Consider the following 23,194-nt stretch of genomic DNA (forward strand, 5'->3'; position numbering starts at 1 on the left):
ATGAAAGGGGTCAAGCAACTAAGACGAAGTCTAGACGAAGAGGATTGAGAGCGCGGGATACATTCTCCTGGGAAACACCACTTGATAGATTCAGATTCACAACCCGAAAGGCTTAGACCCACGCACTAGTATTCCGATATGACGGTCATGGTTCTGTGCCTATAATTCTTCCAAACCTCCACCTATGCGCCATCCTGGAAGTGTAAAAGCGGTGACCTTCACAGTCTCCTATGCGTAGACGTAGAATGCACAACATGGCGACTGGCCGCTTTAAGGACTATAATAATTGATACTTTATAGATTCATTGACAAATGATGCCGATGTTGACGCAGTTCTGACCTTGCCTAGCCATCTCGAGTCCGTTCCGAAGTTCAACAGTAATCGTGGTCTTTCGCTGGTGCGAGAACTTCAGCTGACTTGATGCCAACGTCTATATATTCACTCTACGGTCTTGAGAGAGGAATAGAATCACCGAGTCCGGGTAAAGTGTCCCATCTAATCTCTTGACGATCTGCTAACACAATGTGCCGTTGCCTGCGGCTTAATCTGATGTGTTGTGACACAAGTGGAAAGTTATTGCATGTGAATAGGGTCTCGGCCAGCTCGGTGCCGTCATTATAGTATTCTATGTCGAATGCTTTTAAACTTATGCTGAGGGATAGGAAAGAATATGTGACAGATACTGCAAATGCTCAAGATATCGTAAGCTTGTAGCGATATTATGGATGTCCCCAATAACCTTTTTGACGAGGCCATTACCAAATATGCCAATCAGCAGGAAGGAAAACGTTCAGTTGCCCCTACCAAGGATCAACAGGACAACAACGAAGAGGCCAGAAAAAGGGGGAAATCATGCTCGGACGTCAGCATATCGATGATCTTGTGGCATCCGATCCCTTCTGCTTATTGTTGGTGAGGGAAACGAAGTCGTCTTCGACCAAGTCAAGGAAATACCCTTGGGTGTTTCTCCTGTATAGAAAGCCGTATCTATATGACCAAAGACGGCAACACCGTTATCACAGACGTCAAGACGTCCGTAAGTGGGTTGTCCTGCTCCAGCCTTCGCCGAGAGTTACGACGAGCGGCCAATGGTAGGATGACATTGGGATCATTATACGCTGACACCATCGATTGACAGACGGCGATATGCTAGTCGGTACCAGAGCCAGTGCAGAAGCAGGTGTTCTCAACATTCCATCCAGATCAGCGGTCTTGGAGGTCTACAAAGTGAAATGCGTCTCATGCTCTTTCGGCTCTACTACGTCTAAAGCTTTTATGGAAAGCACAGAAGAATCTTCCCAGATCTAGGTTCATGCCAGATAAAGTAGGCAGATGATGATTCACATGCCCAGCATACCTCCCCCATGGCGCCTTCCCCAAGGGTAGCGTCACGAAAGCCTGCCTGTCTCAGGTAACTGAAGTCTGACCAGGAAGGAGCAAAGGGATGCCCACCCCCCATACCTTACTTAGCAGGAGGCCGACGACCCTCGATATGAGCAACTACTCAATCAAATGAGACGTAAGACAAGCTGGTATCAGTAAAAGGTTCATAGGGACGGACCCCTCGCACTGGGCCTTCTTTTATCAGAAAGTGTCCCAAGACGTGACTCGAAGTCTTCATATAAAGGAGTGTCTTGTGGAAACATACTAGACTCCCCAGAGGCAGCCTTAGGGTAGGTAGTTGTGGTTACTTGTGGGTGACTAACCCAGACAATAACCCGTTCGCCTGTGCCTTAAGCATTGCTATTGTCATTGCAAGTTGATATATTTTAACATACATAACAACCTAAACTTCACCATACGGACGAGCGAACTATTCTTTGACATTCTTCCATCGGTGATTTAGTATTCTGAGATGAATACCTTCGAGCTGACGGAAATCCTCAAGTAGATGGTGATAAGTTTGAAGTCTGTAAATAGACACTTCAGGCAACTCAACAAACGCCCCGCTCCCGAAGCATGTCGACACCCTTCTTCACCAAGGGACCACATACGGTATCGCCCAGCCAGCCCGATACGTTGGTATCTTGGATAGTCGGTCCATGGTCATGATCGAATCCACCTCCTTACCTCCGAGATTCCCTACAGTCAACAAGTATCCTGACCAAAAGGGGACCGTTTTAATTGCCAGATGACAGAAAGAACCCCATACGGCTCCGCTTTCCACTGACTGTTGATTATATGCCCCGTATCATTTGACCTAGGGGACGAGGGCTATCGCCACCTTATACCACAGTCACGCAGCTATAGATATATGATTGAGAAGTACATGGCCAAGGTCAGACAGGCTGCTGCCAGGCCTTGAGCTTATAAGTCGGCTGCGTGTAAGAGTAACACGAACACCGCTTCTCAACCCCCAACCCCAAATTCAACGAGACACCCTTTCCCAAAGACAAAAGCTAAGAAAGACCTTAATCAACACATACGGCTACAACACCCTGACCATCAGTCCTCTCCATCCCTTACCCCCAACCACCATCAACCGTCGTCAAAAAAACCCGCCACTTCCCCACCAACACCCCCACCCCCACACCCTCACCGACTCCACCACAACACCAAAAAACCAGACATCACGATAGCCACCACCCACAAAAACTTCAAAAAACATACAACACCAGGTATTCGCTGGTCGTCACCGACCCAACTACTAATCCGGCCCTCATTGGCTTATCTATGGGAGAGCGGACGGGATCCCGAGCTTTCCAATGGGTATGGTCGTATGTGGTAGTTGAGAGAAACAGAGTGGTTCATGACGGCGGCTTGGAGGAGCAAGCACGCCTGGGTTGTGTGCAACGGGCCACAGATTCTGCACGTCTCAAGGCGACACGACTGAAAAAGGAAAAGGGGAGAAGTCTCTTTGATATGAGAAAAAGCCGTGGTTGATGGATGGGGGGGGACTGGTTGAAGTATTGATCTGCCTTGCCTGGGTAGATCATGCATCACCTCGGAAATCGAGATATCACTTAAGAGACATCCCCTCTCTTCCTAACCTGGGAATATTGCCCTGAGATTTCACAAGTAATAGCTCTCACCTCTTAGATCTGTCCAGCAGAAGAAGCCCCAACGCAACGAAGCAGTCACAAAAGAACCATTAGCATGTAGTGAAATGGGGAATCTTAAAATTCTGGCACCCCTCACCCCCATGATGGGGGTATCATCTCGAAACTATGTCAAAGTAATAGCAAATAGAAAAATCCCAACTCCCTTTTGTCGATCATGGGTATATAAAAAGAAGAAAAGATATTGCCTTCCAATCCAAAAATCTCCGCCCCGAGTTTGACTCCCGCTTATAGTTCAAATCCATGACGGGACCTTCATCCGGGCATGCGTAACAGCTGCCGGTTTCCGTCGTCGGCTGCCAATGTGCAGAGACTCCCCGTTCTCGTTCTCGGCCAGGTCCTCGAAATGCTGGTGTCCAACCGTGATCAGTTTGATAATGTTACCGAAGGCAACAGCCACTGATGCCGTGCCGACCTTGACGATGGGACCCAGGTCCGGAATGATGAGATGCGAGCCTATCTCGTACTCTTCATGGAGTGGCCTGGTTTCGTAGATTTCCTCCCGCCCCAGTTCTGAAGCCACCCAGACCTCCCAATTGTCCTGCGATCTGCTCGGTCGCTTCTCTAATCGTTGATACATCCTGTGACGGAGACCTCCGGTTGTTGTCGGAGACGACTCGCCACTGCTCGACCCGCTATCGTACACTTCTCTCCGGACACCCACGAGGAACCCATTTGGCAGAGCTTCCCATGTCCCCGGATTGCTGATCTCCCGCTTCGACTCGATTGTCTCGGCCCATGCACTACAGCTGCGACTGGGCGGTGAACTCGTATTGCGGAAGCAAATAACGTTGCCCTCTTCTTTGGGTGTGAAGGTGTGAATGACGCAGTCGCCTTTCTCCGCATGGGTGTATGCGATACCGAATGACACAAGTCCGATTGAACCACATTGAGGTTTTCTTCGCGACGAGTGAAAACATCTCAAGGACCGCGGCTGAATCGAATCCGTCTCAAAGGTGTGAAGCAGCGCCTTCGTTTTTGCATCGACAAGATCAACTGTGCGAGACCTAGCCACAAGGAACGAACCCAGTGCCGACAGTGCCACTACCTGGGATGCCCCGCGGTCTTCGGCTGTGTGCACGTCGAGACTCTGTGAGATCCACGAGTCGTCCCGCTGCTGTGTCGCAACATGTATACAGCCTTTTCTCGACGCTGTCAGGATAGACAGTTGCGAAGTGCCACCGGGGGCGATCTTCTGTACCAGTGGGCGAACCGAGACCAAAGAGCTCTTGCAGATGGAGAATTCCATCGGCTCATTTTGACCGGGAATGATCTGTATCATTGTTCCGTTTCGTCGCACAATGACGAGTGGGCTTGAGAAGTCAAAAGTCGGCGTACCGAAGAAGAATCCCTCAGGCTTCTCAGGCCTCTGATTTTTCAGATCAACCGGGATCGGCTGACTCCATCGATGCTCAACCAAGTTCCATAGGAAAACCTTGTGAGAAGACAGCAAGGCTAACCAGCTAGACTTCTTGTCAGTAGCAACTGCCAACACCGGAAATGGGTCTTCGGGGGGTGCTTCGATGTCGGCTAGCGAGTAGTCTCTGACGCCAGATCTGACGTCCCAAACACGAATCGAGCGGTCCAGACCGACGGAAATAATGTGCCCGTCGTATGACGAAGACATGAGAGCGATGTCCAGGGAATGGGCCTCGGGTAGAGATTCAATAGCCAAAAGGGGTTGATCTCCCATGTCGTCATTGCGTCTCGACTCAGCATCGTCTCCCCATAGTAGGTAATTCATGAGAAGACGGACGGCAGATAGAATGAATAGCACAGTGACGAGAAAGTGCTTCAGGTGATGATCGATGAAGTCGTAGAGAGCCGGGAGTAGTGGACGCTCGGGCATTACGGGTGTCCGATCCGCACCCTTAAGGACGAATACTAGAGGGTCATATACCCGAGCGATGTAACTGTGGGATCTGGGCTTGATGACGTTGATAACCTCGCGAGCGCTTTCGTGGTCTTGAAGCCGAAGCCAAGATGTTGGGCTTCGTGCCTGGTGAATGTCGAGAAGCATAGAGTTCTTCGGTTGGCTGAAGCTGACTGTGTCTCTGGAGATCCTGAAAATTCCGCGCGCCAGCCGGACGAAAGTGTCATTCTCGTAAAAATGCCACTGGACAATCAAGACGAACGTGATCATGATGACAGTGCCTGCGATACGCGTGGACAGGGCAATCTTGCCCTGCAGCATTGCCTCGAAGCAGCTCCTATTCGCTGGCTGCTGCTCCTGCCCGTACCTCTTGTTCTTCAGTGATGCTTTGGCAAGCGCGTCACTGAGTTCTGTGCGTCGCACATCGACACTGAGAACCGCCAAGAAAAAGGTTGATGAGTAAAAGAAGTCAAACACAATAGCAACGGCCACAAATGTGCAAAAGGCGGATACGCCCGGTGAGACCAGTTTGGACAGTCCCCATAGAATGAGTACGTTTTGTGCCGAACTGGCTAGCGCAACATGTGCTGTTTCTCCAAACGCACGGCTAATTCGACTACTCGTGCTGTTCTCCGAGGGAGTCAAGATGACGGCGTTGATAAGTCTGAATATGTTTTCGAGGCTCATGGAGAGAACCACGACCGGATATGCCGCTTGCGGAATTCCGGACAAGTCCACCCGGAAAACGGCACAGACTGTAAAGCTCGACATGATAGATACGACAATCTGGACAAAGACTGTAACTATCAGGCCGAACTTGGATTTGACCCGCCTCAGCTTGGAGAGGCTGTACAGAAAATAAATTGCGACTAGGCCGTATGCCAACGCCAGAATTACTGTGTCTTGCACGGAAATGGGCATGAATTGAAATTCGTACAGCTGGCTCGACATGCTTCTCCCGTCGGCTGGGTAGGCTGTCCACTTGTCCTTCATCCGATTCGCGAGCGCTTCGGCCTTTCTCTCCCACTGGCGACCGACCGGTGAATCGCGCAAGTGGATCAATGTGATGACAAGGGCATCGGCGGCAAGAAGTTTCCGATCTTCGAAGCGCTTGCCGCTAAAGACGATTGAGTGTCGTAGAGTGACATTGACTGAGGTCGGTTGTGTCTTCCGCGCATTGACGGTTGATATTATGTCTGAATCGGAAGCTATGCGATCATTGGAGCAGGCCCAGTACTGAAGTGGCGAAGAGAAGAACCACGACTGGTTGGTGAGGCCATTGACGACGTGGAATGCATCCCGGTCTCGAGGGGCAAGATCTGCATACGGATCGTGGGCCCGGAGGGACGTTACGGGCCGCCGTGGGCTGAAATCTTTGGTGGGACCCAGCAGCTCATCCTGCAATTCAAGCGCGCCTAGCAGTACGTCGCGGTCCAATGCTTTCATATAGCTGCCGTGAACCCATATGGATCGCATTATGACGTCGGATTCGGTGCTGTTCTCCTTGAGCGGCTGCGCAGCAGTCCACACATGATGGGGCAAGTTGGAGGCGCCATTGCTCAGATCTGAGGTGTAGAGGAACGGGAAGGGGTATATAAGGATCGCGGCGACGGTGACAGAGATGATGAGAGTCGTGACTACGTGTCTCGCGGCATATCGACCGTATCGCGCAAAGGCTCGGCGGAGAGGATGGTTCGTGGCAAGGGCTGGAGCTTCCGTCGTTCTGAAGGCAGGTCAGTCAGGACATGCATTACAATGGGGCTGATGCATGATGAGTGGCACCAGCCTGGGTCGGAGAAAAGAGAGGGATTGCATACCCTCGCAAAGGATACAAGAGATACCAAATCATCTGCGGCGACGGTTGCAAGTAGACTTGCAGCGACTGCAGCAGCATAAGAATTGGGAGTTGAATTTGCAGAGTTGCAGAAGCTGCTTAGTTGAGTTTGTGATCCATTCAGTGTTAAACTGTAGAGGATAGCAATGTTGTTGTCGGTCTGCAAGTGAAAGTGGTCCTCCTCATGATTCGACTCGACACTGACGGTTCAGGTGTGGCGGCCAAAGGAATCGAACATGCGGTGCGACCGGGGGATCGTTGGTTCGGAGAGTATTCTCGACGCGAGGGAGAAGGATGAAGGAAGCTTTTGCAAACAATAGGGTCCTCTAGTGGAGGAGGGATGCGGGCGACTGGTGTAGAGGTTGTGTGGAAGCGGACGGGGACAGGACGTGGTCAGTCGGGTCCCACGTTGGTCGGTCGATCGCGTGTCGGTCGAGGTGTGTAATAATGGAACGACGGCGGCGGGCAGCTGCGACGGGGCCAAAAAGAACGCCAGGACAAGACTAATTGTTAGTGTCGCGCTGGTCCTGGGCGAAGGCTTAGAAGACGTTGTGAAAGATTGTGTTAGATGCAGGACGGAGGGGCGGATCAGTTGGGTTGGGAGTCGACTGGTTGATGTTCACCGGAGGACCGACTGTAGTCGCTGCTTCGGTGTGAGTGGATGGGTGGTTCAATGGGATTGCAGTGCGGCGCGATGTGGTGGTGGGTGGTGTGGTGCATGCAATCTTGGTCGAAACGAGAGGGATGCGGAGAAATAGTATGCGGCCAAGACAAATCAAAACCTTTCTGAGAGACCCCAGCGTGGAGAGAAGAAAGGAAGGGCAGTTGTTCGGAAATGATCGAGTACCCTCTGTGCAGGTGGTGGGAGTTTAAGGTACGGCGATGTGATCGATCGGGTTGTTGTTGGTGGTGGTGGTGGTAAGTGGTAAGCTGGGAGAGAGGTGAACAGAGACAGGACTAGCAACACCACCAGATGGACCGGGAAAGGTGCGATCCAATGTCAAGTAAGGTATCCCGTAAGGTAAGGTGCGAGGTGTGAGGCACAGCTAAGGTTCCTTGGACTAGGTAGGCGTGTGTGTCCGTACCGTGCAGTACCGCGCTAGAATCTCAGAGCGGCCCTCTAAGGAACCGTGTATGCGCTCCCCTCACCTTGCACCTTGAGCCTTGAAGTGGTTGCTTGGCACAAGTAGTGGCCACCTCAGGACTCAGGATCAGGTACCTGGACCGGCAGACGGTACTGGGCAGGTATCTTTTGGGGGAGAGGTGGAACCATGGAACCTGCCGATGGTGGTGGCTTGGTGGCAGCATCTGTCGGGGAACATGGGACGACTTTCCCTACAATGTGAGGTGGACAGGAAAACTTAGTGGAACATGGGCTCCTCCGACCCCTGTAACGCGCGACGGAGACGTCCTCAACCTGAGATTCAGAATGCGACCTGCAGGGTCGAAGAATGAAGTAACCGTAGACGCACTTGAGTCTGGGGGAAGGGGGGGCAAGAGAGCGACAATGGAATCGATGACTCTGCTCGCCCTGATGTTTCGGTACTTGAAGTGTGTCTCTGAGACCTGGAAGAGACTGTAACGACTTGTTTGGTACTTGCAACTCGCAAGCAGGAAAGGCGAAGAAAAGCCATAGACCTCATACTGCGTACCAGCGTAAGGGGGGGGGGGGCAAGCCAGGGGCGTTTTGGCGTCACTGCCAAGCTGGAGACCGTCCCTGCTCCAGCTCTGGGGTGTCTGATAGGGGGATCGTCCCACTAAAACCTGACCCCCCCCCCCCCCCCCCCCCTTGAGCTGGGTACCAGCGCTGACGTCTGCACGTCTTTGGATGGTGAGACAACCCAACAACAGAGAAGAAGTTCTCCCATTGCAACAGAAGCAGGAGGATGAGGGCCACTAGTGATCGACTACCACGGGTATCCGTAGGTCGACCAACCAACAATGCCCTGCCTGCGTCAAAGAAGCAACACGTCAAACGGTTTCTCTCAAGGAAGACCGCACCAGCTGTCGAGGTGTGCATCGGTGTGTCGGCACCTAGTGCATGCCGCATAGGGGAGGGGAACCAGACGCAGCCAGAGCAAGAACGATCTGGACCAGAAAACATTGCAAGCTTCCACAGGTATGGAGTGTCAGACAAGGGAGAAGAAATAAAGTTGAGGGGCAGTTTGGGGCCTATTTTTGAGTAGAAGAAAGTTAAACAGTAGAAACTTGGGGGATTCTGAGATGAAAGCGAAGCTCGAGACACCTCAAGCACAAAGACCAGGGAAACAAGCACAAGCACCTGGCTTGCAACTTTTGCTTTCCACAGGCAACGGGTGTGCGCTCTGTGTCTCTGAGGGAAGCACTCCGGATGGCTGGCCCCTCCCCTCTCCCCTCTCCCCTACCTTTGAGTGAGGGAACATGGAAGACGTCTTGTGTCTGCTGTGGGCGGCTAGCCAAAAACAGCCAAGCTGTGCCAGTGATGCGTAAAGTCTCAAACATTAGACCTTTGATAAGCTTTCTGCGACATTCCAGAACTGAAGAAGAGTGTCACATTTCCGCTCCCTCTCTTCGCTTTTCCTTTTCTCTCTCTTTCTCTGGGTCCTGACTGGGCCGCCTGGAACTTCTGGACCGACCGGAGACTTCTTGAAGAGTTCGGCAGGGCGGCTTGTCTTGGCGTCCAGTAGAACCGTACATCTTTCCACAGTCGGATAATGGTGCCGACATGGTGCCTTTTTTTTTTTTCAGTTTCCCATCCAGCGAGCCAGCCAGCAAAGGCACCATTGGTATCGATGGAACGGATTGGAGAAACTGTCCGCAGGAGCATTGGCGCGCGCTTCTTTGCTGATTCGCCCTTCATGAGTCGTGGCACCCTCCTTCACGTCGTCGAGGACACCTGCTGTCTCGTCTTCGCTTGAAGATCAGGCAGCGCCGCAGCCAAGTTGCCCAAGAGGAGAAACTCAATGATGCTCGTTTGGAAGGGACCGGGCGTCCGTGGTTCCTGCAGAATTGTTGGATGTGTCCGTGTAAGTCAAGCTGCGTGGTTTTCCCACCTCGTATCGTGGTGGTACGCTCGGTTGGGGTAGCTCGCAGCGGCCGGCATCCTATTCAACTTGGCCCGAGACCGGTTTGCAAAGGTCCAGTTCCTGGGTGGGCCTCGGCAACATCCCCCCCAAAAGGGTCCAGCTTAGGGAACCCTGGAAATATGGCTGTGCTGGAACCGGCGAAGCGAAAGGGTCGAAGCCCATGTCTTAGCGGGCATGCTGGTCGAAGTTTCCCATCATCCCGCCCGTGGATCGGACCGTGGTACTGGGGGGAATTTGCCCATGTTTGCGTGAAAGAAATCGGTGTTGCGTATTCGTACCGGTAGGTCCGTGAGCTCGATTGGCGCTGCGACAGCCAGGCGCTGTCATCGCTCCTCTTCTGGAACGCGGATGCTTTCTGGCGAGAACGGTCTGGCATGTGTCGTGTGTAGCAAGAGTCGCGTGGCGAGCTCGACGTTCGTGTTTGGTCCGGGTAGCTTTTCGCGCCAGGGGGGCTGCTTTCGGGTTCCTGATCGACCGTGATGAATGCCTCATTGGAGTTGGAAGTCCGACGTGCGATGGAGCTAGATGGTCGAAGAATAGAACGATGACGAAGCTTTTGTGCCCAAAGGCTGACTGGCTGACAAGGCCCTTCCGTTGATGCCCATCATCTTTGATAGCGATACCGGTGGCTGTTATCAGAGCCGTCGCTGTGGCATTACGTTGTTGATGTTGATGTTGTCAGCAGGGAAGCTGCGGGTGTATGTGCTCAGTGAGTATAACCTCACGATACTACGGTACTTGGTGTAAGACAGTCGGGTGTCGGAGAAGCTTCCCAAGAGGATGGAGGGAAGGGACAGGCCTTTCTATATACGACAAGAATCCCCTGGCCAGCATTTGCAGCCGCCAACCCAGACTCAGATCTGCCTAAGTTATAATTAATCAGATGGGCAATCTCGCAGCACCATCCTCCGTACACAGCTAGAAATGAAGACGGCAGCAAAAGCAAACACACCGGTAATCACACCTTGCGTGGGCCATGGGCCGTGGTAAGCTCTCTGAATCACTGGGACTCATCATAATCAGGCCATGAAGACGCTCAAGTGGCCTGACTTCCCACTCGCGCCGTGTTGCTCATTGGCTCCGCTCCCTTTTGCCCTGTGCGGTTGGCACCACCTTTTTCTTTCCCCTCCCCTCCCAGGGACCGCAGGGCCCAAGGAACGGGACCCTCGTGCGGCGTGCCTCGTGCTCCCCCAAGTCCCTTTCCCAACCCACCGCAGGACCCCTTCCCATCGTGCCCGTTGATTCCCGTGGGCAGCATTCGGCAAACAAACCCCAGGCGCCCTGAACCCAATGCCAATGGTAAGGTAGGTACACCCTTGCGCTCGCGTGGAGGGAGGCTGAATGGAGCACGCGAAGATAATGCATTCATTCTTTCTTATTTGCGTTTGTGGTAGGCCCGAATTCCGGGGTACAGATTCCGTGCCGGCTGTGATATTTCATATCGGGGCCTGGCACTCGTACACGGGCCGTTGCGGTGCGGGTGCCGAATTTGAGGTGAATGACATGGGACTTTCAAACACTGCAAACTGGTTACACCAAATAGGACCAATTCATGAGTGAATGAGACATTCAATATTCTAGAAGCTTTCTGATATGTTAATTTACAGTGTAAACCAAAATATATACAATTCCAACGCTGCCAACCAATGGTAATCAACCACACTGGGGGAACCTCGCACTCAAGCTCAAGTAACCCCATCGCCGCAATTTTCGCAAATGGTTCAGCTGCAACCTTAGTCATGCAACCACACACACACACACACACACACACACACACACACACCTCTCAATCTCACACTCACTCTCAGTGAGGTACCTCAAGTGAACGATCACTATCTTCACAGTCTCCGAAGCAGACAAACAAAACATGAGCTCACAAGCCCAGGCGGCCCCGGAGGACCCCCTGGCCGAGCTCATCACCACATACAACGAGCTCAACGGCGCCTTCATCGAAGAGCTGGACGAGGAGCCGAGCCCCCTCGAGTTCATGCGCTACGTCGCCCGCAACACACCTTTTGTCGTCCGCGGCGCATCGACCTCCTGGCAGTCGAATAAGACGTGGGATAAGGAGTATCTGCTGCGCATGTTTAAAGATCAAACTGTCAATGTTGCCGTAACGCCTTTTGGGTGAGTTGAAAAGGAAATTTCTGTGCCCCCCTCATTTCGGAGGGGTGGGAATTTCACGATCCTCGACTTACACGGTTAATACGCAGTAATGCAGACGCTCCAACCGCGCATGAAGGAAGCGTCGTTTTCGCGAAACCACACGAGGAGGATCAGGATTTCGAAAAGTTTCTCAACTATGTAATCAACCAAGAAAAGAGCAAAGACTCGGCCTCAGAAGTCAGATATGCTCAAACACGTATGTCATTCCATGCTCTCAGCCGTCTCACCACTCATCCTCACTTACCTTCATTTTTCAATCATGATCAACCCTCCCAATCACATCCAAACTCACCCACCTTCATACAATCTCAACATCCTGATTAGTAACTAACACTCATCCCAAAGAAAACGATAACCTCCGCAATGAATACCTCCCCCTCTTCACCCACGTACCCCCCTCCATCCCCTTCGCCCGCATCGCCCTCGACCGCGACCCAGACGCAATCAACCTCTGGATCGGCGCCTCCCGCTCCGTCACAGCCCTCCATAAGGACAACTACGAAAACATCTACGTCCAGGTCCGCGGCCGGAAACACTTCGTCCTCCTTCCGCCCTGCTGCCACCCCTGCGTCAACGAGACGGCCCTCGCGCCCGCGACGTATTCTCGTCGTCGTCGGGGCGAAGGAGAAGAAGACGGTGGCGAGCTGGTGTTGAATCTCGACCGGGCCGAAGGTAGTGAAGCAGAAGCAGAAGATGGAGAAGGTGAAGAAGAAACGACAAGACCAGATCCCATCCCCTTTGCAACGTGGGATCCGGATCAACCGCAGGTAAACGCGACGCCCTACTCTCACCTCGCCGAGCCCGTCCGCGTCACGCTGGAGCCGGGTGACATGCTCTACCTCCCCGCCATGTGGTACCACAAGGTTTCTCAGTCCTGCCCGGAGGACGAGGAAGGCTTCGTTCTCGCCGTCAACTACTGGTAAGCTTATACATGTCCACGCATCGCGGGTTGTACCCCCGGCATACTGACCACCACACCAGGTACGACATGGAATTCAGCGGACCGTTATACCCCCTCAGCGCCTTTGTGAGAAACCTCAGTCTCCAGACAGCACCAGCAACTTCACAAGGTAAGAGAACATAGATAAAGACAGGCATCGCCTGAGCATCTGAAATAAGTAGTACTTTCGCCTTGATTGAGTCTCTTCTCAATACTAACGTAACCCCTTCCGCCATATGTACATTTGTGGTTGTGTTTGTGTGCGGATATACGCCCAGATTACCTAGAAAGGGTGGCGTGGCTCTCTGCCTCGCTCACTGTAGAGAGGCATTTCTTTTCCTCATCGTTCGTTTCTTCCTCCACCAGATTTCGGGGGCCAATGTGAAGCTCTGGGCTTCACCAGGCCTAAGTGTTTTGATGAAGAAGCCCCCCTTCCACCCAAACATGAACGCCAGCTATTCGAAGTGAATCATGATACACTAGTTTTTTTCCCCCCTTACCCCGTCCACCTCCTCCCAAAGTTTCGTCTTCATTCCCTTTGCCTTGGTTGTTATGCATATAGTATAATCGCAGGAGACAGATCCAAATGGGTATGCGTTGAGGTGATGAAAATCAGAGGCGGCAAGATGCCCGCCTCCACCAAGGAAATGAGTTCAGGTCCCAACTCCAGCAGGCAACTTGTCCTGAGAAATACAAAGGGCGAATGCAAAGGTGCAGCCCAGCCACCAATAACACCAGAAAGGCCGATCGAGATTAGTTGAGGAATCCCTTGCATGCCGCCGTACCGCAAAGGCAGGGGATACGGTCCAAGCTGCCAATCTCGCGCTCAAACTTGTAGTCGTATGTCAACTCCTCATCTGCGCAATGTCAGCTTCACGTAAATACACAAAAAAGGGGTTCGAGCTTGGGCAGCATACGTTGAGCAATGTCGCGGAGCGCATAGATAACGATCCGCTTGGTTCCGTCGACCTTGATAATTTTGGCAGTGCAGTTGGGCATGCAGCTGTGGTTGATGAAGCGAGCAATGCCACCCTTCTTGGTTGCGTCGATGACCGTGTTATCGTCGATGCGGAACAGATAACTGCTGCCCATGCCGCTCTTGAGGTAACGCTTCTCCCGAATCTCTGAGATCGATTGTCTGACCTGCTCACCGACGTACTCGATGATCATGTCGTCCTTGTTGATATTCTCCTCCGTGTATAGACCCCAATTATGAATAGCAGATCGGGCAAACTTGACAGGCTTCTTCCGCTTTTTAAGCTGGTTGAACTTGAACGCATCCGAGTCGCCCGAAATCTTCTTTTCATCTTGCAGTGCAGAGACATGTCGACGGTTATTGGCGCGATTCGCTCTCGAATTGCCCTTCGCCACGGCCTTTTCTGCCACAGCAAGTCTGCTAGCTTCAATGGCTGCGTCTTTGCCGTCCTTGTTGTACCGCGCTTGACGTGCCTCTCTGGCCTTTTGGACCTTGATGTGGTGAGGCAGGTACTTGGACTTTTCGGCATTAAGAATCTTCTTGACACCCTCAGTTCGTGCAGCACCGGTGGAGTTGGGTACGTAGTAGCCTTCGATGCCCACAGCTTGGTCAACCGATCCAGTGGCGGAGTTGAGCTCCCGGACGCGATTACGCCTCCATAACCACAGAAGCGGGTCGCCGAAATCTGCCCCTGCAAACCTCTTCCTGAGTTTCGAGGTATCTGGGCTGTCAGCCGCGGATAACGACAGCTCTTGTAATGCAGAGATATCGAGCCTGAAATCGCCAGACAGGCCGAGGGCTGGGGCTGGCGTTGTAGTGAATAACGAGGGATCTGCCTTGGCTTTCTTGGGCTCTGGCTCTTCCTCTATCTTCTCTACTGGCAACACCTCAGGCTCGACCTCTTCAGGCAAGGATTTGACCGGGGCTGGCGTCTCCTCTCCCGTTTCTGTGGGAGTCTGAACTTGCTGCTTCTTCAAGGCCTCCCGTTCCTCAAAGATTTGCCTCTTCGACTTCTTCTTTGACTTCTGCTTCTTTGCCAGCCCCTTGGCGGCCGATAGAGCAGGAGTCTCAGAGCGATTGCTCTGTGTCTCGAGTAAGTCAACGTCAGGGGTGGCCTCTGAAGAGGCCAGCAGGTCAGGCTCGACGCCCTCCAAGTGAACCCCAAATAGTTCTTCATCGGACTTCTTCTGGCGCTTGATGGCCGATTGGATTTCTAGGTCAAGTTTCCTCTTCTTCGTCGGGGCTAAGCCATCGCCAACAGCGAAACTCGCCTCAGTCATGGAGTCCTCCTCGCCGGGACCCCAGGAGGCAAAGTCATCCTTGATGTCATCGTCTGTGCTCATGCGGCTACGGGGTCGTGAGTCGGGCTCTTCAGTATCCCTCGCCAGAGACTCTCTGACGGCGGCTTCATCATCGGATTCTGCATCGCTGTCGTAGCTCTTGAGACGATGGTGCAATGATCGGAAGGCACCACGGCTCTGTTGTGCTGCGCGCTTGCGGGAGAACGGATCTGTGAAGCCGTGATTGCGCGAGGCTCCTTGGGCAGTAGCCTTGGCCTTACGAATACGTGGCAGAGCAGCGATTTCCAGGCGACCCGTGCGACGCTCAATTGGATCTGCGCCAGAGTTGGGGGTGCTGACTCCAGGGCTCTCGTCGCCAGTATTGACAGTGACAGACGGAACAGATCCAGCTGGATCCTCCAAGTTGAGTTTTCGTCGCTTCGTGGCATGATTTGCTGGGTCCAGAAAGGCCGTCAGAGCAGGAGCGGCAACTCTTGTCCGTATGTGTTTGATCAAATGTTCTGCTAGCTCTCGGGTGACCACTTCGCAAGCCTCGAGGACCGGATCAAAGTTCTTAGCTCTCTGTCGCTTTTCTTCCTCGAGGTCTGCTTCCTCTTCACGACGACGACGATCCTTGTCCTCGCGCACTCGTATATCCGTTCGACGTTTGCGTTCGGGGCTGGGGGTCCGCCGTCGTGGTGGTGGAGCTGCAGGTTCGGAATCTTGATTTGTCGTAGGCGGGAGCGATAGTTGCATCACCATATTGTACGTGAACAAGTCGGTATGGTTTGCTGCTCTATAGCACTTCGAAGCCTCGTTGCGTCCGTGAAATGAGTTGGGAAATAGAATGTAATATCCCGTTCGGTCAATGCGAATGTCCTCAAGGGCGAATGCCTTAAGTCGCTTCTTCATGTGAGGGATTGTCGTAACCATGACTGGGACATGCTCGTGCGCAACAAAGATGTACGGCTCGCCTGCAAGCTGCTTCGCGACAAGCTTCTCTTCGAGCGCAATGTGCATCTTGGGTTGGCTTGGAACCCACGCTGGCACCCCAGCCACGGCCTGTCTGTGAGAAGAAGGACCCTTTGGTGCCATGGGTGGTGGCCCAGGAACCTTTTCGGGCGCGATTCGAGGACCGGTGGGCGGCGCCTTTGCAATAGAAGCATCCCGTGTAGCTCTGTCTTTCTGCAGAACCTCCTCAAGCATGCGACGACTTTTCTTTCCTTCAGGATCGTATTCGACTCGAATTGTGTTTGCCTCGATTCGTTGCCCATGCATGGCTTTAACAGCTCGGCGCGCTGATTCAGTGGCCATAATTGGGTTGGGTCTCGACCTGCTGGGATGCGCATCCTTATACCGAAACGTTGCGAAACCTAGGTAGCTGCCCGTCTCAGGATGCATCTTGTTACTGCTCTCAGCAATGTCGCCAAACGAAGCAAAGGCCGCCGTCACCTTTGAAAAGGTGATGAGGGGATTGAAGCCAGTAACAACAATCTGCGTAGGCGGCCCAGGACCGACTGATGTCTTGGGGCTATAGACATATGGTTTCAAGTTGTAAGGCGATTGTCGTAATCGGGACTTTGGGAGATGAAAATCGGTATTGATATAACCCAACCGTCCGCCTTTGGCGAGACGAGGGTCTGGAGGGGGGGCGTCATCTTCCTACTCAGTTTATTAGCCAAAGCTCACACACACAAAAGATGACGCCTCCCCCTCCGCCTTCAATGGGCAGCTTTATTGTATTTGTACGTACCAATCCAAACTCCTTGTATATCGGCTTGGCATCTTTCCTGCCGTGCTTCGATAGGGTCCGGTCGTTGAAGGGATCATATGTGCATTTTAAGCCTTTTCGCGATCGGTTGGGATCTCGCGCGGGAATGCGCTCAATGTGAGGATATGGCTCCGGGAGTGAGCTGTTTAGGCGGGATGTTGGGGTATTGAGAGAGACCGCTGCCTCACCCCGATCGGTGTTTTGTGCTTGTGGCATAGTCGTTTTCGGTAAGGCAGCATTGCCCGAGTATGAAGGTGATTCAATGGAGGTGAGCGGCGTGCCGCTCGATGGAGGGATATGAGATATGCCGCTGGAGACGGCTTGTCGCGCAGCTGTACTGAAGACGGATGAGCCCGTACTCGCGTATGAGCTTGCAGATCCGACAGCGTTGAGAGTATCTCCTAGAGGCGACTCATGGCCGTCGTGTGGCTGTTGTGAAGTGTCGGAAGGTAGGCCATCAGCCGTAGATGAGATTTCTCCAGCCGTGCCGTTGACCGAAGGGGTGCCGCTGCTCTTGGAGCCGCTAAGCAGACCAACTGCCGAGTCTTGAACCTTGGCCTTTGCCTTTTCTCGTTCGTTGGCTCTGTCCCTAGTGACGCGGGGGGCTGCAGGGAAGAACTGCGCGAAGCTCGCCGAAGATTGGCGGGTCATCGTGAGGTTGTTCAGCTTTCACCGCTCTCGCCTGCCACCAACCATCGTCTCTTGTATGTCGGATGATATTAAAGGACAGAGGTCATCGCCGACGACAGCGGCCGGAGCGGTGTAGCGGGAGGAGAGGTCGCGGATTCGCTGTTCACGCGACCAATACGTAGCTACCGACACGGGTGAATGGCAAGGGGCAAGAGCCCGACTGCGTCATTCAATGAAGGTAGATTCCCAGTCGCGAAGGGCTCAGGATCGATGCGATCAATCAGCAAGTTTGCAAATAAGGCCGGATGAGTCGTGCGATGCGACTGACGGATATGAGGCTGGAGAAAATGTAGTAGTGAGGTCAGAAAGTTGGAGGTTGAAGAGTGTCCAAATCTTTCAGGGATGCGATTTAGCGGAGACCAGCCACGGAACAAGGCGAGGGAGCACCGTTACGCATGGATGCTCAGACGGGACCTGCGTTACGAGGACGGGCGTGAGAGAAAGTATCGCCCTGCAAAGTTTGGGTGTTGGGTACAACCACCGATGTGGGTGGAGATGAAGCTGCCTCTTCCCAGTTCTGACAGCTGGCAACTGAGAGTCGCGTCGTCGGACCTTCCACTTTACTCATTTTTCGCGTCTCGCAATGGAAGGCCGTGAAGGACAGGGGCACCACAGAAACTGTCCCCGTTGCATCATGGCGAACCAATGAAGTAATTGATAAACCTCTTGTCAATAATTCCATTTTCCAATCACTGGGTCAGAGAGAGATATTACTTGTTTACACCGCTCTCCAATGTCAACTCGAGATTGTTGATTGGCGGCAAGCACGTGAGACCATAAAAGACTGTCGAAAGTTAAAATGCAAATCAATGAACTGAAGTAATAGATGCAGGCGTCTGCGGCTTGCTACGAGAAACAAAGCCTCGCCCTGGTCTGAACAATTCCTGCAGGGTAATAAGTCATACAGAGTCTAACAAAGTAAATACAGTCATTGCAAGCCCTGATCGCGAACACATTCTTTGATCGCCCGTTCGACCTCCCGGGCGTTGCATTTGGGCAACGATGCCAGCCAAACGCCTCCTAGTCCCCGGCCGTCCTGTTGTTTTACAAATGAGGGTAATCATCTCCAAACGCCATCCATCAACCCATTTGACCGATTAAAATGTCAACTTCATCTCAAACTCATCGTCCTCGAACTCTTCGTTTCGTGGACCCGCGCTGCCGATGCCGTCATCCTCGTCGTCCCCAGCGGGATCAAAGATGGATAGGAACTGGAGTTTTCCAAGCTCCTCGCTGTCGTTTCGGGCCTCCTGTCTCTGCTTCTGGGGAGATGCGTCACGTCTCATGGTCATCTTTGGGGCTAGGGTCGTTTTCGCATCTGTCGAGACTGACCGAGCCGCAGCAGACGCCGGGCGCCCGCTAACAAAGGAAGAGGCTGAGCGACCCTTTGTGTAGCCCAGCGTGTTTCTCGACACGGCTTCTCCCATGGCACTTTCAGCGACCGAAGACTTTGGGGCCACAGCAGGCTTGGTGGGTCTGGTCCGCGGAAGTATAGAAGAGATTGGTCTTCTAACCGTAGGCTTTTGCTCGACAACCTTCTTCTGTCTGATAGTGTTACCAGTGGACATTGACAGAGCAGAGGCGGCTCTTCTAGAAGCGATCGTGGGCGGGTACTTGGGAGCACCTCCAACCGCCTTTCTGGTGACGGCCGGGTTAGGAGCCGGGGCTGGTGCCTTTCGCTGAGAAATGGCGGAAGTCTCCGGAACGTCCGAGACGGACCAGTCCATTTCCTGAATGTCTCGGAGGATACGCTCGTCACTCTCCTTAAGAGCCTTCTGGAGCCTCTCCTGATGCTGCCTGTCCTGAAGTCTGACGCCATCCTCGCCCATGGGGTTGTAGAAGTGGTTATAGTATCCCTTAAACATGTTCTCGGGCTTGAGTCCCTCAAACGTCAAGTCTCCATTGGAGAGGACATCCGACTCGTAGGGCAAATCCTTGACGGTAGGAGGGGCATACTCGACATCAGGCTCCTCGGCTGGCCCAGCCTGATCGTTACGGACTTCGAGCTTGAGAGGGCCGACGCTGGGAGACCGCTGCTTCAGCTTCTTCGTCGTCGTAGGCTTCGACTGTGTTTTCTCGCCATCCTTTCCTCCGGTGTTCTGAGTGGCCCTAGCCTTTGCATTGGTGGTTTTGTTTCCGAGGGGCGCCCGAGCTCGTGTCTCTGTCAGGGATGTCAGTCACTTTTGATCCCTCATATGACGAAATCGGGAGTGTTACCAGAAGGAGTGATGAGGTTCTGCTTCTTTGCCGTGAGTTGAATGTTTCCGTTGGTATTCGACTTGGCAGCGAGCACGGATTTGGCTCCTCCAACAGCGTTCTCGTCGTTGAGGGGAATCTTCAAGGGCGTCTTTGGGTATCGGGCTCCAGGGGTCTTGGGAGCCAGCTGCCCTTTTCCGGGGGCATGGCGAGCAGCTTGAGCTGCATTGACCGCGTTCTCGTCACGAAGGGCCAGCATTTTGCATAAGGCCAGAGGTGTCGTCGATTTTGTCGTGAATTTGGTGTCTTCTTTGGTCGTGGTGTATCGTTATTGCGTGTTGCTGTATTGTCGTCATCAATCCCTTCACTTTGGAGTCTGTCATGGGTTGAAAAGGCGATAGAGATCGTAAACGGACCCGTATGTTTGGGGCGTCGTTGTCGGGACAACCACGAGAGAAGCTCAGATCCTGCGGAAACCCCCGTAGAAAATTCACCTCTGGGAATTACCTTAGGGAAAGCACCGCTGCACCGCTGCACCGTGCCACAGGCTACAGCCCACCCCACCTGACTGACCCCACTGCCCGCGTCTGAGCTAATCCAATTGCAGCTTCCTTTCAGCGTGCGAAGACCCAGGCTTGTCTGGCTGCTGCTGGCATGCTGAGGGTGGTCCGCCACAGGTCGCATGGAGCGGACTTGCAGGTAGAGGGGCAGTTATTTCAACACCTCACACCCTTTCCTCCCGTTTCCATCCCCGACAGCTGCGATCCCACATCCACCGATCCCGTTCCTGTTCTCAACTCCAGCAAACTCTCCTTATCGCAATCACCCTGCACCGACTCTACTACAACGTCAAAGCAACTCGCAGCTATTCATCATGGACCGTATCAAGGAGGTAAGTTCGCCATTCTGAGTCTGGCCCCACCCGACTGCTACCGGCGGTCTGGAGGGGTAAGATATCCCCAATGGTGTCGTGTCATCGATGCTGACGACGACGGTGCCAATCAGAAAATGAACCAGCTTCGTCTGGAGGCCGACGACAACGCCGCAAAGGTTGAGGAGCTTCAGACCAAGGTCAAGTCCCTGGAGCAGGAGAACCTGTCCAAGGAGCAGGAGATCACCTCCTTGCAGCACAAGAACGGTCTGCTCGAGGGCGAAGTCGAGAAGCTTGAGACTGCAGTTAAGGACTTCAAGAAGGCTGCCGACGAGAGCGCTGGCACCGGCACACAAAACGAGACTCTCCAGCGCAGACTCCAGCTCCTCGAGGAGGAGGCCGAGGAGGCGGACAAGACCCTTCGGGAAGCCAACGAGAAGTACGTTCTGGACCCTGTTTGCCGAATCGATGATACCCCCTTTTTCACCCTTCGACCCCCATCGTGTTCATTAAAGCCCGCCCCACCGAACGACCGACCGATGCATACTCATTACTTACACCGTCTTTTCATAGGCTCAGACAGACCGACGTCAAGGCCGGCCACTTCGAGCGCAAGGTCCAGGCTCTCGAGTCGGAGCGCGACCAGTGGGAATCCAAGTACGAGGAGATGGCCAAGAAGTACGCGACGGTCCAGAAGGAGCTCGAGGACTTCCAGGCCGAGATTGGCAACATCTAAGGCCGTTGTTGCGGGTGTCATTTTATGCAAGGCTTTTCTACATGATAGACTTCTGGCTTGGGACACTGTGTTGGCGATCTGACTTAGCTATCCCAACAAGCGGTCGAATGCAAATGACGGGACGGTTCGCGACCGAGTTGTAGCAGCCTTATTTTTACTCCTTTTTTTGTAACCCCGGCCAACAAAGAGTTTTGTTCTGTCAGATGCCCCTAGTCTTTGTTCACCGGACACAGACATGATGGGAATCTATACACAACCACCTCGGACCACGCTGGGCGTGAGGCAACTCCTTGGGGCAAGCAGCTGCAGCAACCAATGCGAGATATTATACCCTCCTTCAACTACTCTTTCTTAAATCTTGCCTTTTTGGCTTTTGCCTTCCTCGCTCCCAGTGACCTCTCTAATTTTGTTTCGTAGGTGAACTTCTTCTGCTTCTTCTTAGGCCACTCTTTCTTCGACTTTGCCGGCTTGCTGTCGGGTGCCGGCTTCTTCGCCTTGGATTCGTCTTGGCTGTCGTTCTCTTCCTCGTCGCAGTCTTGGTGGATCTTTTCGAGACCGTCACGCGTCACGGATATGGCTTCGACCTTGACCGATGTGTAGCGGTCCTCGTCTATGTACTCGTCTTCGTAGTCCACGATATCTGTCTGATCCTTGGCTGGCTCGTCGATACCGTCCCATTCTTCGAAATCTGATCCGTTGATCTCCTGATCCCCGTCCGAGTCTGCCGCCTGGGCCTCCTTGAGTATAGCGCTCACGGAATTAACGTGGTCTTCGACTTCTCGTTGGCGCTCTTGTCTGATCTAGAATGACATGTCAGTTCATTCAACGAGCCAGTGCAGGCAGCAACCTGCGCACGTGCAAGGGGAGGGAAGGGGAGGGGTGCTCTGGTTGCCTCTCACCTGTTTGCGCATCTCAATCTTCTCTTCCCGCGCCTTGGAGGCAGCCTGCTCCTGTGCCCATTTCTGCCGCTGCAGCTTGCGCTTGTGGAAACCCGTGAGGTAGTCCTCCCGCGCGTCGAAATCGAAGTTGACCTCCTCGATTGCGGAGACCGCCTTTCTCTTCTTGGAGGGAGGCGCGCTGAGCACAGATTTCTTGGGCCGGGGTTTGACGAACATTGTGGCTGTTTGGTTGAAGAAGTCGGTGATGGGGACTATTGACTGCCTCGTGGTGGTGGTAAATTTTTTCTTGACCTGGCGGCGCAGTCAAATTTTTGGACCGCCTCATCCATGGGGGGGTTTTTCTGGCAGCCTTGCAGGTCCATGCCGCTGCAGCCTCTGTAAGGGCCCACTGACGCGGGCCAAGCCGAAGAGCTAAATGCGCTGGAACAGACCTCCGCTAGGCGTGGGGTGAGGTGCATCTGTCAGCGAAACCAGCAGGTGACATCCCGAGGGGGCTTCACTGCATGATTTCTTGACTGCCGTGCAGGCTGACATGCTGACATTTCCTCTGATGATTTCAAGGTTCATCAAGCTCCGCTCACGTCAATTTGTTTGTTTGACGCGGTCACATGTGTTCGGATGGTTATGTTGCACCTCATCAGTTCTCGCGATTGTGTTTCGTTTAGTAAGGTCAGAGTACGGCCGGATTTCTGACTTTACTGCACATCTTACCTATTAAGTGTCCCTCGACAACTGAAAGCTGCTCAGTATGGAGACACCCTCTTCATATGCATGAAAATCTGAATTGTCTTGAAGAGCCTCAGAGTCAATTGTTCTACATCGTTTGGAAATTGGAAA

At 53.2% G+C, this 23,194-nt stretch overlaps 6 protein-coding genes across 6 annotated transcripts; 2 read left to right on the forward strand and 4 right to left on the reverse strand.

Annotated features, from left to right (window-relative positions):
• Positions 1–3,295: 3,295 nt before the first annotated feature.
• Positions 3,296–6,782, reverse strand: BDP81DRAFT_305832 (sterol-sensing domain of SREBP cleavage-activation-domain-containing protein; the record flags this gene model as incomplete). Its single annotated transcript, XM_060583211.1, has 2 exons — positions 3,296–6,656; positions 6,751–6,782. The coding sequence occupies 2 exons, from the start codon at positions 6,780–6,782 to the stop codon at positions 3,296–3,298; spliced, it is 3,393 nt and encodes a 1,130-aa protein (XP_060451699.1).
• A 4,917-nt stretch (positions 6,783–11,699) lies between these two features.
• BDP81DRAFT_388558 (phospholipase A2) lies at positions 11,700–13,082 on the forward strand (the record flags this gene model as incomplete). Its single annotated transcript, XM_060587145.1, has 4 exons — positions 11,700–11,959; positions 12,046–12,194; positions 12,344–12,917; positions 12,980–13,082. The coding sequence occupies 4 exons, from the start codon at positions 11,700–11,702 to the stop codon at positions 13,080–13,082; spliced, it is 1,086 nt and encodes a 361-aa protein (XP_060451700.1).
• A 609-nt stretch (positions 13,083–13,691) lies between these two features.
• Positions 13,692–17,616, reverse strand: BDP81DRAFT_305683 (SET domain-containing protein; the record flags this gene model as incomplete). The annotated part of the gene is made up of 3 exons (XM_060583193.1): positions 13,692–13,795; positions 13,856–16,856; positions 16,948–17,616. The coding sequence occupies 3 exons, from the start codon at positions 17,614–17,616 to the stop codon at positions 13,692–13,694; spliced, it is 3,774 nt and encodes a 1,257-aa protein (XP_060451701.1).
• An 826-nt stretch (positions 17,617–18,442) lies between these two features.
• On the reverse strand, positions 18,443–20,352 carry BDP81DRAFT_413116 (uncharacterized protein). Its single transcript, XM_060589272.1, has 2 exons — positions 19,873–20,352; positions 18,443–19,816 (listed from the first exon to the last, which is right to left on the reverse strand). Exons 1-2 carry the CDS (start codon positions 20,108–20,110, stop codon positions 18,753–18,755), a joined length of 1,302 nt encoding a protein of 433 aa, XP_060451702.1. The 5' UTR covers positions 20,111–20,352; the 3' UTR covers positions 18,443–18,752.
• Positions 20,353–20,725: 373 nt separating this feature from the next.
• Positions 20,726–21,458, forward strand: BDP81DRAFT_444356 (actin lateral binding protein; the record flags this gene model as incomplete). The annotated part of the gene is made up of 3 exons (XM_060591828.1): positions 20,726–20,743; positions 20,857–21,161; positions 21,296–21,458. The coding sequence occupies 3 exons, from the start codon at positions 20,726–20,728 to the stop codon at positions 21,456–21,458; spliced, it is 486 nt and encodes a 161-aa protein (XP_060451703.1).
• A 211-nt stretch (positions 21,459–21,669) lies between these two features.
• Positions 21,670–22,731, reverse strand: BDP81DRAFT_7748 (nucleolar protein 12-domain-containing protein). The gene is made up of 2 exons (XM_060596265.1): positions 22,358–22,731; positions 21,670–22,258 (listed from the first exon to the last, which is right to left on the reverse strand). Exons 1-2 carry the CDS (start codon positions 22,571–22,573, stop codon positions 21,800–21,802), a joined length of 675 nt encoding a protein of 224 aa, XP_060451704.1. The 5' UTR covers positions 22,574–22,731; the 3' UTR covers positions 21,670–21,799.
• Positions 22,732–23,194: the final 463 nt, after the last annotated feature.

The sequence above is a fragment of the Colletotrichum phormii genome (genome assembly GCF_030913505.1).
Source record: "Colletotrichum phormii strain CBS 102054 chromosome Unknown BDP81scaffold_1, whole genome shotgun sequence".
NCBI lineage: Eukaryota > Fungi > Ascomycota > Sordariomycetes > Glomerellales > Glomerellaceae > Colletotrichum > Colletotrichum phormii.

Bases quoted from the DNA above. Each gene is read 5' to 3' on its own strand.
- BDP81DRAFT_413116 (XM_060589272.1), bottom strand. From the start codon at position 20,110: ATGCTGGCCCTTCGTGACGAGAACGCGGTCAATGCAGCTCAAGCTGCT. The intron at 19,817-19,872 runs GTAACACTCCCG...CATCCCTGACAG, and splicing joins GAACCTCATCACTCCTTCTG to AGACACGAGCTCGGGCGCCC.
- BDP81DRAFT_7748 (XM_060596265.1), bottom strand. From the start codon at position 22,573: ATGTTCGTCAAACCCCGGCCCAAGAAATCTGTGCTCAGCGCGCCTCCC. The intron at 22,259-22,357 runs GTGAGAGGCAAC...ATGTCATTCTAG, and splicing joins AGATTGAGATGCGCAAACAG to ATCAGACAAGAGCGCCAACG.